The sequence below is a fragment of the Ciona intestinalis genome, unplaced genomic scaffold (assembly GCF_000224145.3).
Source record: "Ciona intestinalis unplaced genomic scaffold, KH HT001071.1, whole genome shotgun sequence".
NCBI classification, from domain to species: domain Eukaryota; kingdom Metazoa; phylum Chordata; class Ascidiacea; order Phlebobranchia; family Cionidae; genus Ciona; species Ciona intestinalis.
In genome coordinates this window covers 45724-62134 of record NW_004191392.1, presented here as the reverse complement: position 1 = coordinate 62134, position 16411 = coordinate 45724, and the positions used below count along the sequence as shown (strand labels likewise).

The following is a 16411-nucleotide window of genomic DNA, read 5'->3' as shown; positions in this document are numbered from 1 at the left end:
TATTTCTTCAAACCCTGGTTGTCGCTACAATGTTTTTTCCATACTTTGGAAAAATCTTTGCATTCAGAAAACTCATCTCTAAGTCTTTTATGGGTTGAACGGATTACTTTGACTTGGGGTGGTGGAACTATGAGTGTACTCATTTTAAATGTCACCCCAGATATTACCCTGCTGTTAGGTGTCTACACAAACAGACAGACAAAGTATATTGCATTCACCACATTAATCAATGAGGTTCCTTATGTGTTTGAAAACTATGAGTGTAACTGTATTTTAATCTATTTATCCTCAGATACTTTACCCGGCTGTTAGGTGTCTATACAAACAGACAGACCCAAAGTATATTGCATTTACCACATTAATCAATGAGGTTCTTTATGTTTGACAACTATGAGTGTAACTGTGTTTTAACAATGTCACCTCAGATTTTACCCGGCTGTTAGGTGTCTATACAAACAGACAGACCCAAAGTATATTGCATTCACCACATTAATCAATGAGGTTCCTTATGTTTGACAACTATGAGTGTAACTGTATTTTAACAATGTAACCTCAGATTTTACCCTGCTGTTAGGTGTCTATACAAACAAGCAGAGCCTAAGTATATTGCATTCACCACATTAATTAATGAGGTTCTTTATGTTTGACAACTATGGGTGTAACTGCTTTTATCAATGTCACCCCAGATTTTACCCGGCTGTTAGGTGTCTATACAAACAGACAGACCCAAAGTATATTGCATTTACCACATTAATCAATGAAGTTCTTTATGTTTGACAACTATGAGTGTAACTGTGTTTTAACAATGTCACCTCAGATTTTACCCTGCTGTTAGGTGTCTATACAAACAGACAGACCCAAAGTATATTGCATTCACCACATTAATCAATGAGGTTCCTTATGTTTGACAACTATGAGTGTAACTGTATTTTAACAATGTAACCCCAGATTTTACCCTGCTGTTAGGTGTCTATACAAACAAGCAGAGCCTAAGTATATTGCATTCACTACATTAATCAATGAGGCTCCCTATGTTTGACAACTATGGGTGTAACTGCTTTTATCAATGTCACCCCAGGTTTTACTAATGCTTAAAAACATAATGCCATTGGACAGTTGTACTGTGTACAATTTTGTTTGCAATAGCTGCTAATGACCTCAATGGACCTTAATTATTTAAACAGCTGCAAATGTCAAGAGGATAGTTGTAAGTCTACTATTCTCAAGACAGTGTAGCTACTGTAGAATGATTAGTTTTAAATGTAATTATGTCGCAAACAGCTTTTTATAAGAAATGGTGTATTATGAAAATTGTCTGCATCTTAGAAACTGTAGTAAACTGAAAGTCTGTGTGTTATCTTTTATTTTTAAAGTGCAACATTTACTTTTATATTAACGACTATGCCTATATTTATGTTTTAATCTGGTGACAACTATGTTTATGATTGAGCGACACATGTTGAGTTTTTTAAGCAAGTCCGCTAGTTTGTCGAACTAACGCCACTTTTTAGTGTAAAACACGCTTTTCTGTTATTGTGGTTTATGCTACAACAGCCCTCCTATTTGCTCTGTTTGGGACGAGTTCTCCTGTAGTCGGATGTTCCCACGGAAGGTTATCTGTAGCTTGATGCCACTCGTCGTTTGTTCGTTTCATAAACCGAGTTGTCAACCGATCGTTACGAAGTCGGATAACGTTAAGTTGGGTGCGGGCTTGTGTAAGTTTTAGTTCAAATATTTTAGGTTTTTACTTAATTATTAGCAAAAATCATAACCATAACTTCCATTTATGATCTCCTAATGTAATAAATTCAATCAGAGTCATCACTATGCAAAAAAGCATACTTTGGTTTAAAACTATAGAAATCGATTTCTCGTAATTATTACGTCACGTTTTCAAATTATCATTAGCGGTTTTCATTTTTGAAAGTTAATTTTTCCTCTTTGTGCTAATTTTTTACCCGCTATAAGTATTTATGTAGTGTTTACATGTGTTTTAGTACTAACTGCACTATCTTTGAAACCCGTCTATTAAAATCCGCATTTAAATCTGACTGAAATTCATAATTTATAAAAACAACGTTTATTATACCATATACAACAAAGCAAAGCGTAAACAAATAATTAACTCTGACAGCACATCAAAAATGACTTTTATTGCTTTTAGCCCACGTAAACCATGTTTTTTCTTGGAAAGTAGGCGTGTACTATGCACGCCCACAATTTTCATGATTGGCGCAGACTTTGGGACTTTGGACCTTGTCCTTGCGGTGTATATAGTTTGTTACGACACAAAAGTTGGTAGCGGTTTAGTTCCGGCCGCGCTACGATAGTTTCGCCGTTTCGCTGAATTTTGCCGGCGGCAATTTTTGAGTCATGCTTCAAGCTTTAAGTTTAAAGTCCGCCGCGGTCGGGCAAAGTCCGATAAGGCATGTAACTTTATATTTACACCAACACACATGATCTCGAGCACGTTTGTTGACAGGTGCGCCGCTATGTTCGTTCCTAGAAGCTTAAGAAACAAACATTTCAAATTAATCAGGATTTGAGGTAAAATAATCACGCATAAAACCAGTTTCATTTTTTAGATACGTCATTTTTAGTTACTGACGTTTTTATAAGTGATAGGAGCTATAGGTCTAATTATATTACCATTTCTACAGTTTACATGTTTTTATAATCTTATTTTTCGTTTACAGTTGTTAATTGTTAATTTTAGTTAATTAATTGCTAATTAAAATGGGTAAAAAAAACAAAACTTCTGCTGTTTTTACTGAAAATGAAATTCTCATATTTGAAAACAATTTCGATGAAATTTTGGAGAAAACTGGGTGTTTTAACGCGCGATCGATTGCCATATTCGTTACAATGTATATTGTGATTATGTTTGGGGCAATGCATATTGGTGGCGTGGTGTTTCTTGCTGCCAAGATGGACCATCAATGCATAGTGGATTCTGGGACCATGGACTTGGTATCAGAGGTACTGTGGTTTTATTTTATTTACTTTTCATTTAAATGGGCAAACTTGGGCTGAACTTAAAAAATAGGCTACCCTGCCCAAGTATGTTTCATTTGAAGGAAATATATATCTGTCTGCTGTCTCTATCAGCATCGAAACTAAGTCCTTTGGTTACTATACAACCACATTTCCACTAAGCCACTGCACAAACTTCAACTTTGTTATTTAATAGAAATGTCATATCAACTGGACAGAAACGGAAACCATGAAGAGCAGTCCAGTGGTGAAGAATAAAACTTCGAAATGCACCAGGTAGATATGCTTTATTAGATCAAGTTGTTAGATATAGGTGTATTAGAAGACACCCATGTTGTAACTCAACAGTAAGCATGAGGTGTTTGAATACACTAACTCAACAGTAAGCATGAGGTGTATGAATACACTATATGTGTCTGGTGTATAAGAACATTAAGGAGACACCCATGTTATAACTCAAGAGTGAGCATGAGGTGTATGAATACACCATGTGTGTCTGGTGTATAAGAAGACACCTATGTTATAACTCGACAGTGAGCATGAGATGTATGAATACACCATGTTTGTCTGGTGTATAAAAAGACACCTATGTTATAACTTAACAGTGAGCATGGGGTGTATGAATACACCATGTGTGTCTGGCGTATAAGAAGACACCTATGTTATAACTAAACAGTGAGCATGAAGTGTATGAAACAAAACACCAAAACAACTGTCGTTACCTCTCCTTGCGAGGAAAACTAAGTTTCATTCATTCAATCGATGATTCATACCCAGGTTCACCAACGAGTATCTGCTTAACATGAGTTGCTCATCTTGGTCGAGTAGCTCTCCTCTCCCACCAAGTGGTCATATCGAACCATGCGAAGCGTGGAGTTACGATCAATCTGTATTTCAATCGACGATAATATCTGACTTTAACCTTGTGTGCAGTAACACATGGAAAACTAATGTGTCTCAGATGTTATTGATGTTTGGGGTGCTGATTGGTGCATTAGTGGTTGGGATTTGCTCAGACAGGTAACCTATATAATATGTAGGTTATGTATGTAGAAGTAGATATACATATTGTCTTATTTATAAAGTGTCAAATTGGCAAATAAAAAGTTTGATATGGGCCCTCCAGATTGGTGCTTAACGGAATCATGAGATTTAGGCCAGAGTTGGCCCATTACCCCAACATTGTATATGCACGTTCTATGCTATATGGGTGAGGTCCTACAGTGAAGCATGCCATGGGACTTGAGGTTTAGGCCAGAGTTGGCCCATTACCCCAACATTGTATATGCACGTTTTATTCTATATGGGTTAGGTCCTACAGTGTGGCACGTATAAATCCATATAAGAATAGTAGTGGTCTTAACAGATCTTTTTAATACATTCATTTTAAATTCATTTGTTTTCCTAAACTTTTATCATAACTTCTGTTAGATATCTGTTTAATACCTTCTGTTACATTCGTTTATTCAAATTTTTTTTCCAGGTTTGGCAGACGACCTCTCTTCATTATATGTTTGTTAGCATTGCTAGTATCTGCTATATTGAGTTCGATAGTTAAAGATTATTGGTTATTCTCAGTAGTGAGAATGGTGGTTGGTCTCGCTTCTATTGGCTTGTGTGTGTCTGGATACGTTTATGGTAAGTTAAAGTTTAATTGTGTTTAATTAATGGTTGGGTGATTAAATGAACGAACGTCCTTCTCTTTGTCTGTGCAACAACAGTCGATAAACTTATTTATCCTCTTATGACAGGGCAACGGAAGTCGTTATAACACGGATGTTTTGCTTTATACATCTCGTGGCCACCTATAAGTTACTACATATAAAACTTATTTATCCTTTCATGACGGGGCAACGGAATTCGTTATAACACAGGTGTTCTGTTTCATACATTTCGTGCCAGCTTACAAGTTACCACGTATGTGACTTTGTGGGTGATTGTTTCTTATGTAATTGCCTGCAAACTGCAGTTTGTCTTAACTAACTTCATATATATAAATAGTATGCTCATATCCACAGAAATCTGCATTTAATGACCTTAGGCTTAACTAACTAAACTAATAACGGACTGTATTTATAAACATTATTACCCTTTGAACGAACATAACCTTTTATTCTTGTCTGTTAGGTCAATTCATAAACCTTGTGTCCCATCTTACCCCACCTCACTGTATCATATTAATACCATAATATTCAATATAAATTAACCTTACCTCCTATTTACAGCGATGGAAATCATGGTGGAGAAATATCGTGTTTTATTCGGGCAAGCGATCCACGCCACATTTTCATTCGGTTTCATGTTTTTTGCTTTGTTTGGATATTTAGAAAGAAGATGGGTGTTCCTTAATTATATCATTGCTGTTCCCCTTGCACTTTTACTTGTTATATACCTATGGTATGTTCTGTTTGATATTATTTAATATTTATTTTTAATTATTTAATAGTATATTTTTCAACTGGTCAGGTAGCATCCTAGGTTTTGGGGTAATAGGCAAACTCTGGCCTAAATCCCAGGTCCCAAGGCATGTCACGTTGTAGGACCTCCCCCATATGGAATAGAATGTGCATATACGATATTTAACAATGTCACCCCAAATTTTGTCCAAAAAAACATAAAAAGGGCAGGCCTATGTACAATGTATTATACCATACTCTTAATCAATATATTATGACATCACACATCATGTTATAGTGTTTCTGCTGAGTCGCCCCGTTGGCTAGTGTCCAAGAAGCGATCACACGAAGGATTGAATGTTTTCCGCCAACTCACAAAAAAAGATGATCATATTTTGAAAAATGTCTTGAAAGTTTTAGAGAAAAATACAACTCCTATATTAAAGGTAGGAGTTATGTGTTTGCTTGTGTATAACACTGAGAATGGTGCAGTTTCATTTAATCAACTTTCTTATAAATTTGATCCCAATTTTAGAAATCCAGCCCCAGTGTTCCCTACAACGATTCTGGTGAAGTTATTGTTGAAGGAAACGAATCTGGCAACACTGTAACAATATTCAGGAATCCTGTCTTAAGAAAAATATCGTTTATTTTCTTTTACAACTGGTTCGCGGTCACTTGTATATATTATGGTCTTACTCTTAACACAAGTTCATTAGCAGGTATGAATGAATGTAACTTATTTATCTTTTGTTGTTATTTATAACACAATCCGTTTCATAAACTTAGTGCCAGCTTAATTTTGATGTATGTTACCTTTTTAACCTTGCTTGACAAGACGCCGTCGTTATAACATGGGTGTTCTGTTTCCTACACCTCAGGTCCACTTACGATTTACCACTGGTGGCACTTAATATTATTTGGTGTCTTGGCAAAGGACACGTGTATTTAATGTATAAAAAGACAAGCTTGTTATAACTCAACAGTAAGCATAAAATGTCATATTTCCAGGCGACCCGTTTCTAAATTTCTTCCTGTCCGGCCTTGTTGAGATACCCGCCAACTTTGGAGCAGTGTTGCTCATCAAATTATGGGGAAGAAGGCCAACAGTTTGTTTGGGAAACACTGTATGTGGTGTAGCACTAGTTGCAATGGTGTTAGTGCCGGAAGGTAATTGTTTTTTGTTTGTTGGGTCATTTTGGGTAACTAATTGTATATAAAGACCAGCTTGGTACTTGTAACACTCACTCTTTATCTCATCTAACACTGAGGATGGTTAAAGTTGATTAACTGAAACTGCACCATCCTCAGTGTTAGATGACTCAAGAGTGAGTGTTATATAAAGACCAGCTAGAAACTTGTCTCATCTAACACTGAGGATGTTTAAAGTTAAATAAATGAAAGGTACTTGGTACCACATACGCTATTCATTATAACACACACTTTAGGTTACCAAGCTGTGGATACAACATTATATCTCATTGGAAAGTTTTGTGCAACTGCTATATTCAGTACAATCTATCTTTACACTGTGGAACTATACCCCACCCCTCTCCGGTAACTATTAAGGTGTTAACTTAATTCACAGGAATTTATTTTATTCATAAGAATTGGGAGCTGTATTAAATTTTGTGAATCTAACCTTAGTCCGGTACTTATTCTTTTGCCTAAATCAAATAAAACTAATTCTATTCATGGTAACTCCTAAGCTGGCACGAGGTTCATGAAGCAACACTTCTGTTTAACGTCTATTGTTTTCTAGCCACAGGAGGATAAAGTAAATTACACTCATTCGTTTATTTACTTATTATAAAATATAACTATATTTATCCTCAGGGGGAATGGAGTCGGCATATGCAGTGGCTTTGCTAGGATTGGTGGCCTTACCTCATTGTTAATATTAATGCTGGGACAAATAAACACAACTCTTCCGTATCTTACATTTGGAACTATTGCTCTGGTAGCAGGTACATAGTTTGGTCTAATACATGTGTGTGTTCATACATGTTGAGTTATAACATGGGTGTCTTCCTATACACCAGACACACATAGTGAATTCATACACCCCATGCTCACAGCTCACTGTCGAGTTATAACATGAGTGTCTTCTTATACACCAGATACACATGGTGTATTCATACACCTCATGCTCACTGTCGAGTTATAACATGGGTGTCTTCTTATAAACCAGACACACATGGTGTATTCATACACCTCATGCTCACTGTCGAGTTATGACATTGGTGTCTTGTTATAAACCAGACACACATAGTATTCATACACCTCATGCTCACTGTCAAGTTATAAAATGGGTGTCTTCCTATACACCAGACACACATGGTGTATTCATACACCTCATGTTCACTGTCAAGTTATAACATGGGTGTCTTCTTATACACCAGACACACATGGTGTATTCATACACCTCATGCTCACTGTCAAGTTATAAAATGGGTGTCTTCCTATACACCAGACACACATGGTGTATTCATACACCTCATGCTCACTGTCGAGTTATGACATTGGTGTCTTCCTATCCACCAGACACACATGGTGTATTCATATATGACATACACTTAATGCTCACTGCTAGTTTTACTGTTTGATTATACATGAAACGCATATGGTGTAATAATACATAAGGTATGTGTATTCCTGCACCAGCACTATTAAACCCCCTACCATTACAGTAACATTACCTTTTGCCATAGGGTTCCTTATAGTGTTGTTACCTGAAACCAAAGGAACCAAACTACCGGAGACAGTAAAAGATTCAGAAGATTTATATACGAGACGAAACCGCACCGTAATCCAACAATGCTTATGCAAAAATAGTTGAGCAGTCTGTTCACTCCCATATGTTGTTTGGTCCCATACCTCAGTTCTTCCAACTAAACGTTCTATACACTGTGGGATATTGGTTGCCCAAATTAGTGTTCCAAATGCAAGTTCCAGCTAACCGTACTTTGTACTTTTTTGCGAATAATGGGCCAACTCTGGCCAAAATCTCATAGCATGCCTAACTGTAGGACCTCACCCATATAAGAATAGAATGTGCATATACAATGTTGGGGTAATGAACCAACTTTGGTCTAAATTCCAGGTCCCATGGCATGCCTCGCTGTAGGACCTCACCCATATAGAATAGAATGTGCATATACAATGTTGTAGTAATGGACCAACTCTGGCCTAAACCCCAGGTCCCATGACGTGTCTCACTAAAGGCTTCATCTCTGGCTTAAATCCCTGGTCCCCTGGCCTACTATTAGCACCTCACCGATATAGAACTTAACCCGAACGTAGAAGTCTATATACCCTAACTTATTTCACCGTAATGGGCCATTTCTGTACTAAATCCTAGATACAACAGCATACCTCAATGTATGACCTCACCCATATAAAATATACATGGCTGCCCAATAAAGACGTAGTGTTTGTGTGCGAGTGTTTATACTTATTATTCTTTGTGCTAATATTATAATTTTTATCTTAGTATGGCAACTCTGGCTTAAATCCCAGGTTCTCTGGCGTGCCTAACTGTTGGACCTTATGTCGAAAAATAGAAACTTTTTATAATTTCCTCCCACCTACTAAAACTAAACCGGTAATTGTTGAAACATTTTAATTAGTTTGTTATCTAACTATGACCCAACTTTTAAATTTAAATCTTGAAATAACGAGTGTTTGTAATTCGCTTTCCATTCTTACCATGCTTTTATTTATTTGCGTTGCATTTTACTTCTTTGAGAATTGTGTGTTACGTTTTGCTAGCAGTTACAAAACATGTGAATATGACTTTTCAGTGTACTGTGGAAGGTAGGTGCTGAAATATTGTTTGGTTTATAATAGAAAATACAAGCAATTGAGAATACGTGTGGATTTTTGATTAGGTTAGATAGTGTATATAAAACAGACTATTTTTTGGTGTTTTATTAATAGCTGACAATTTAGACAACCCATTAGTGACTACTGGGTTGGAGTAATTGCCCTAAATTGTCTTGCCCAAAGACACATGCGACCGGAATGGTATCATCGGTGAGCCTCGAACCTGTTACCTCTGGGTTACAGGCAGGCGCGCTTACCACTGTTGCTTAGCGCAGTAACGTAACATATTTGGCAACTTCTAAACTTGCGCAAGGTGTTTAAAACAGAAAATGTTTAACGACTGTCGTTTTTCGGTCACGCGAGGATAAGATGAGTTACATTCAACCCAAGTTACGTGTACATGGTTACTTTCTAAGTGTTTTAACTGCTTTTACCACAAAGCAAACTAATAAACGTTTATTACCCTGTAAATTATTACCGACCAAACTTGTGTTAACCTCACACATGCTTGCTAAAAGTTAATTGCAGCACGTTTATAAGATAAAAGTCGTCTGCAAGCTCACTATAGATATTGCAGTTAGCTAGCGATTGGACTGTCCTTGTGTTTTTGAAGGTATGCTATATATATACCAATAAGTTTATTTTTTTGTTGCACATTTCGTTGCTGCCACTTGTCTTGTTGTTTTAATTAACTTGATATTCGCTGTTGTATTTGAAGGGTATCTAAATTTAATAGTAATTTGTATGAAAAAAAAATACGCGTGTTATAACGACTGTCATGCCCCATCACTTTAAATAAGTTACATTCATTCATGTATCTATTTTAATAGGAAAAGCACAAAATGCAGATGGCGTTGAAATATCTTCTGTTCCTTGTTCTTGTGGGCCCAGCATTAAGTATACCAACCAGTCAATGCATTAAACTTATTGCAAAACTTGAAGCCAGGATTGCCTTCCTGGAAAACAGAACTTGTGATAATGCTGGTATGTATGTGTGTGTCTTGTTGATTCTATTGTATATGGGTGAGTTCCTACAGTGAGGCATGCCATGGGACCATAACGTCTTTCGTTGTCATTTTTCCAGCATCGCGGCACAGTTAGTAACAGGCCAGCATTTAACTAAAAGATTTTAGGTTCAAGACTTGGTGTTGCTACTATTGTGGGCATATGTGTACAAGACACTTAACAGTAGTTGCTCTAACTCAGTGGTCACTAATGGGTTGTCTAAATTGTCAGCCACACTTAAAAACATGAAAAAAAACACTCAATAATAAAAGATTTCTAACTTTTTTCAGAAATAACCCCTCCACAAAATTGCCAAGATATTTTGAACCTTGGATACACAAACAATGGAATATATAAGATCTTTAGTAATGGAGAAACAATGAAGGTGTACTGTGACCTCACAACTGACAATGGTGGATGGATTGTGAGTTATTATGGCATCATAATAGTATTGTTATCTAAATTCAAATTTTGTCACGCATGCTTATCCACACACTGCAATAGCTTCGGCAACTTAAGTTACCACATATGTAACTAATTTATCCTCTCATTACGAGGCATCAACAGTCGTTATAACACAGGTGTTCTGTTTCATACACCTCGTGCCAGCTTATGAGTTAACACATAAGTAACTTTGTGCATTTTGTTGTTGTATGGCTGACAATTTAGACAACCCAAAAGTTACCACTGAGATTACACCTGCTTAAACTTCAATAGGTCATCCAAAGAAGACAAGATGGCTTGGTTGACTTTTACAGAAACTGGGCAGATTATAAGTTTGGGTTTGGGGAAATGTCATCAGATTTCTGGATTGGTAAGTTAATGTAATATACTGTAATGTTTTTCCAAGTGACTGTATCTGAAATAAATGAATGTAATTTATTCTTGCGTGGCGGGGAAACTGTTTCATACACCTCATGTCAACTTACGAATTACCTCGTATGTAACTTATTTATCGTCCAATAGCTGGAAAACGAAAGTCGTTATAACACAGGTGTGCTGTTTCATACACCTCGTGCCTGATTACTAGTTACCATGTATGTAACTGATTTATTCTTGAGTGGCGGGGCAACGAAAGTTGTTATAACACATGTGTTCTGTTTCATACACCTCGTGTCCGCTTACGAGTTATTTGTTCTCATTCTATAAAATTTAAATACACCAGGTCTCCATAACATGCACCTCTTAACCCGTGAGCAAAACTATGAGCTGCGTATTGATATGAAAGATTGTAATGATGTCAACAAATATGCTACATATGGGTAAGGTATTTTTGTGGGGTAATATGGGACACCTTTAGCACATAATATCCAAATATCCTAATCGTATTTTAACAATTAACAACGGTCAATGGAAGTCGTGTGGATGTGGTTTTATAGGTCTTTGTATGTTCTTTGTTTACTTCCCAATGAAATGAGAAAATATGCACCGTTGTTGTTCTCGCATGGCAAGACAACAATATTCCGTATAACATAGGTGTTTTGTTTCATACACCTCGTGCCTGATTACAAATTACAACACATATAACTTTGTTAAATAACACCTTTTCTAACTGCCATATCCATGAAATATCTTCTACAATTTTGCCAGGTCATTCCGAGTGGGAGGTGAGTCAGCACTTTTTAAACTTCAAATTGAAGATTATAACGGAACAGCAGGTTTGACATAGATATCTTATATTAATCATAAAATAATTATTTTATAATAATCATGACATAGATATCTTATATTTAAATAATTGTTTTGGCTCTACCGTCCTTTTCTTTGTTGTTTTAAATAATTTGATCTTCTTTGGAAGAGATAAATGAAAATTATAAAATGGTATGATGGGGTAAGATGGGACACCTTTAGCACATAATATCCAAGTATTCTGATCGATTTTTAAACAATTAACAACGGTCTATGGGAGTCATGAGAATACGGTTTATAATTTTTAAATGTTTTTTGTTTACTACCAGATTGGACGATAAAATATACAATGAAACAATGTCCCATCTTTCCCCACCCTGAATATACATTAGTTATGCCAAATTTAACCATTCATAATTTCCATAACACAGGCGATGGATTATCTGTAAACAATGGTGCTTATTTCTCAACAAAGGACAGAGATAATGATAAATTCCATCTTCATTGCGCAACCCACAGGTAAGGGTGTGATGTTTTTTAATTTTAATACAATCTATGAGTTGTCTAATAAAGTATCAGCCATATACAAAATTTAAAAACAATCATCCATAGAGTTACATACATGGAGTTACATACATGGTAACTCGTAAGCGGGCAGAAGGTGTATGAAACAGAACACCCGTGTTATAACGAGTGTGGTTGCCGTGCGAGGATAAATAAGTTACAAACGTGGTAACTCGTAAGCAGGCACGAGGTGTATGGAACCGAACACACGTGTTATAACGAGTGGCGTTACTCCGCCATGCGAGGATAAATAAGTTCCATTCATTCACCACCTCCAACGTTAAACTTATACCCACAAAACAACAAAATATTCATCGAAAAATACCACTTTGTAACTTGTAACTTGAAAGCATTAAACGTATACCCACAGAACTACTGGATGGTGGTACCGTGGCAACTGTGGTGACGCCAATTTAAACGGCCCGTACTCCCCATGTGAATGGTACGAAGATTCCGTGGCGAGTTATTATCCATTCCAAGATGAATTCTATGGTCTTAAGTTTATTGAGATGAAAATCAGACCAGCACTATAGAGATCTTATAACTGTTGCTATAGTGACCAAGCCATAAAGATCTTATATCGTGTGAAATAAAGTAGGAATATATAGGATCTTTATAAACCTATGTAAAGATCTTATATATGTTGCTATAGAAACCAAGACCGTAAAGATCTTATAACACCTTCTTAAAATAAGTAACTATTTCTATAGATATCTTATAAAATTTATAAGATCTTTATCATGTAAAATAAATTAATTTTAAACTTTGGTAAGTATTAAGTTTATTGTAATTCGCATTATTATAACTTGTATAAAATTTTATAAATCAATGTATCAATAAAATATAAATTACAAAACTTTATTTGCTACTTGACTCCAGCTTTCAAATGAATGTAACTTGTTATCTTCGCAGGGCAGTGACAGTCATTATAAAACCGGGTATTCTGTTTCATACACCTCGTTCCCACTTACTAGTTACCACTTATTTTAGTCTGTGGGAAAATATGTTTTACTGCTGAGTGTTTTGTCCTGGCACATTCACCCACAATGGTAACATCGACAACAATGTTTAAAGCTTATTGGAAAGTTGTTATAATGTCTTCTATAACGGTTTAGAGTTGGTAGTTAAATATTAACTGTTTACAATGTGGTTACGATAATATTCGCTTGATAATGAACATGAGGTGTATGAATACACCATGTGTGTTTGGTGTATAAGAAGATACCCATGTTATAACTTGGCAGTGAGCATGAGGTGTATGAATGCACCATGTGTGTCTGGTGTATAAGAAGACACATAGTTATAACTCAACAGTGAGCATGGGGTGTATGAATACACCATGTGTGCATAGGCGTAAAGTTTTACTAAACGTTAGGGTTGCAAAAACCAGAAAAAAAGGAAGAAAAAAAAACGGTTTGCAACTCTTTGTTTTCGGTTTGCAACCCTTTAAATATGTGCTTTGTAAAAGCTCATACAAACGTAAACGTAATCAGAATTACGTAGGGATGAGACAAATTAAAATTACGCGCGTTCGGCGAGTCCGTGTAATGAGAAACGGTCGAATCCGATTGCCTGGCGAGTGACGTCACAGTAGCTATGTCGCATGCGCCTTTCGTCAAGCCCGCACGAGTGTGTGGTTATCTTACAAACGAAGACCCGTCCGTCGGAAATAGTAGGTTTCCAGAACAAAATATCGCGGAAATAAACTGCCTAAAACGTTTCCAACACTGCTTTATATTTATATGCAATGTTTTACTCAGGCAAGCAGCATATTTATTACGAAATAGTAGGGATTCACACGTGGATTCATTGCATCATAATAGCGGTTGTTTGAACCTGGCAATTGATTACGACATAATAGCGATTCACACGTTGATTACTGACGTCACAATAGCGATTCAAACGTGAATTATTTAGCAAACAGGAGTTTAAATACCAGTTGAATGCGTTTGTGTCGTGAATGACGCATCGGTATTGACATATTTTAACGAACGTAAATGAAGTTTGTTCGCAGTAATAATGGCGTCTTCGTTTGGTCGAACGTAATTCCTTACGCATTATTAGTATGGAGAAAATCAAAGGGTTGCCAGGCAACCCTGCAACCCCGTAACTTTACGCCAGTGCATGTGTGTCTGGTGTATAAGAAGACACTCATGTTATAACTCGACAGTGAGCATGAGGTGTATAAATACACCATGTGTGTCTGGTGTATAAGAAGATACCCATGTTATAATTTGACAGTGAGCATGAGGTGTATGAATGCACCTTGTGTGTTTGGTGTATAAGAAGACACCCATGTTATAACTTGACAGTGAGCATGAGGTGTATGAATACACTATGTGTGTCTGGTGTATAAGAAGACATCCATGTTATAACTCAACTATTGGTCAGTACATTTAGCTTTTTTTCAATTAAGTTATGCAAAGAAAGACTCAGTCATAAGGTTGTACAGGGACATGGGGACTTTTATGACTTTAAAAAACAAACAAAACCTTATTGTGTGCAGGATATAATATAATGTTTATCACTTCATATGTGTGTGCCAATTGAAACCTGCCATAAAAGATTAAAGCAGTTCCTTTAAAGTTTAACCTCTTTAAATTTGTTTGTCACATCTCGGGGCTAGAAGCTTCTCTTAGGATTTAACACCCGAGTTATTGTATTTTATATGGGTGAGGGCCTATGACAAGGGACCTAAGAGTTAGGCCTGAGTTGATTCATTATCACAGTATAGGTTAGAATATATAGGCATCCAAATCAATGTTCTATTCTATACAGGTGAGGTCCTACAGTGAGGCATGACAGGGTACTTGGGATTTTGGCCAAAGTTGGTCCATTACCCCAACATTGTATATGTACATTGTATTCTATATGGGTGAGGTTCTACAGTGAGGTATGTCATGAGACCTGGGATTTAGGCCAGAGTTAGCCAATTGCTACAGAATCTGGTTCTGTTTATGCTCTAACGCACATTAACAAATTGAAGCAAAATAATAAAAAACAAAGCAGGAATAGTGTTTAGTGTCAGAACATTAACTATCTAATTGGAAGAAAAAGTCAAAGTGATGACAATACTCATTTATTGAGAAGATGTATAAAGTAGGGTAGGGGGAAGATGGGACACATTTTCTTTCTATTTTCTATTCTTATTTGGAAGTAAACAAAGAATCATAAGACTGTATACTCACGACTCCCTTAGACTGTTGTTAATTGTTTAAAACACAGAGATATTTAGATATTATGTGCTAAAAGTGTCCTATCTTCTCCTATTCTACTATAGGCCTATGTTATTTTAATATTTTGGAAAATTTCAGATTTTATTAAATATGGAAAATCCTGGTTCTAATCGTGAGGTATCTGATGTAGAACTTGCATTGGAGGATGTTGGCCATTGTGGATTGTACCATGTATGGCTGATATTGCTGATGGCATTGCCGAATATCCTTGTTGGGGCACATATGGGGTCTTCTGTGTTTTTAGCAATGATTCCAACCCATTATTGCATCACAGAACAAGCAGATAAAATTTCGAACGTGAGCGGTTTTAAAATGGAAGTTTATATGAATAAAAATTTAAAAAAAACTTTAACTTAAATTGAAAAATAGAATGATAAATTTTAAATTAAATTAAATTAAAAATTAACAAGTAACTCTTTTTATTTTTTTGACATTTATAAATTGTCGTCTATATATGTATATTAAATTCGTATTACTCGGTATCCATATATTACAATGTTGTTACAATTTTTTCCAGGTTTGTAATATAACATGGGTGGAGGAGTATAATGAGATGATATTGGGTGAAAAGTCTTCATGTAATATGTGAGTGATATAGTTGTACATTATGTTATTGCAATCATTGATTATGTTATGTCATTGCAGTTACAACTTATATACAATACACCTTTACTCTTGTAGCAACAACTAATATACTTTTGAATGAATGAATGAATGTAACTTACTTTATCCTCGCGTGGCCGGAAAACGACAGTCGTTATC

The 16411-nt window shown here is 36.0% G+C and overlaps 3 protein-coding genes across 3 annotated transcripts in view; all 3 read left to right on the top strand.

Annotated features, from left to right (window-relative positions):
• The first annotated feature begins 2704 nt into the window (after positions 1 to 2704).
• On the top strand, positions 2705 to 9259 carry LOC100185315 (organic cation transporter protein-like). The gene is made up of 11 exons (XM_026839918.1): positions 2705 to 2979; positions 3191 to 3270; positions 3772 to 4014; positions 4478 to 4632; positions 5220 to 5391; positions 5689 to 5836; positions 5926 to 6112; positions 6402 to 6560; positions 6839 to 6947; positions 7227 to 7357; positions 8102 to 9259. Exons 1-11 carry the CDS (start codon positions 2737 to 2739, stop codon positions 8227 to 8229), a joined length of 1755 nt encoding a protein of 584 aa, XP_026695719.1. The 5' UTR covers positions 2705 to 2736; the 3' UTR covers positions 8230 to 9259.
• A 304-nt stretch (positions 9260 to 9563) lies between these two features.
• On the top strand, positions 9564 to 13244 carry LOC100175128 (ryncolin-4). Its single transcript, XM_026839919.1, has 8 exons — positions 9564 to 9584; positions 10046 to 10199; positions 10511 to 10644; positions 10938 to 11034; positions 11386 to 11482; positions 11811 to 11878; positions 12281 to 12368; positions 12784 to 13244. The coding sequence occupies exons 2-8, from the start codon at positions 10058 to 10060 to the stop codon at positions 12944 to 12946; spliced, it is 789 nt and encodes a 262-aa protein (XP_026695720.1). The 5' UTR covers positions 9564 to 9584; positions 10046 to 10057; the 3' UTR covers positions 12947 to 13244.
• Positions 13245 to 15695: 2451 nt separating this feature from the next.
• Positions 15696 to 16411, top strand: part of LOC100175918 (organic cation transporter protein) — an 8028-nt gene continuing 7312 nt past the window's right edge. Inside the window, exons 1-2 of the mRNA XM_026839920.1 lie at positions 15696 to 15946; positions 16167 to 16234. Of these exons, the coding sequence (XP_026695721.1) occupies positions 15740 to 15946; positions 16167 to 16234 (275 nt within the window). The 5' untranslated portion in view covers positions 15696 to 15739. The remainder of the gene's footprint in view (positions 15947 to 16166; positions 16235 to 16411) is intronic.

What these genes read in the sequence shown, in the direction of transcription:
- LOC100185315 (XM_026839918.1), top strand. Translation starts at nt 2,737, where the DNA reads ATGGGTAAAAAAAACAAAACTTCTGCTGTTTTTACTGAAAATGAAATT. An exon ending in TGTGTCTGGATACGTTTATG is followed by an intron (nt 4,633 to 5,219) that starts GTAAGTTAAAGT and finishes TCCTATTTACAG; the next exon opens with CGATGGAAATCATGGTGGAG. An exon ending in TTACTTGTTATATACCTATG is followed by an intron (nt 5,392 to 5,688) that starts GTATGTTCTGTT and finishes ATCATGTTATAG; the next exon opens with TGTTTCTGCTGAGTCGCCCC.
- LOC100175128 (XM_026839919.1), top strand. Translation starts at nt 10,058, where the DNA reads ATGCAGATGGCGTTGAAATATCTTCTGTTCCTTGTTCTTGTGGGCCCA. An exon ending in CAGAACTTGTGATAATGCTG is followed by an intron (nt 10,200 to 10,510) that starts GTATGTATGTGT and finishes AACTTTTTTCAG; the next exon opens with AAATAACCCCTCCACAAAAT. An exon ending in GTCATCAGATTTCTGGATTG is followed by an intron (nt 11,035 to 11,385) that starts GTAAGTTAATGT and finishes TAAATACACCAG; the next exon opens with GTCTCCATAACATGCACCTC.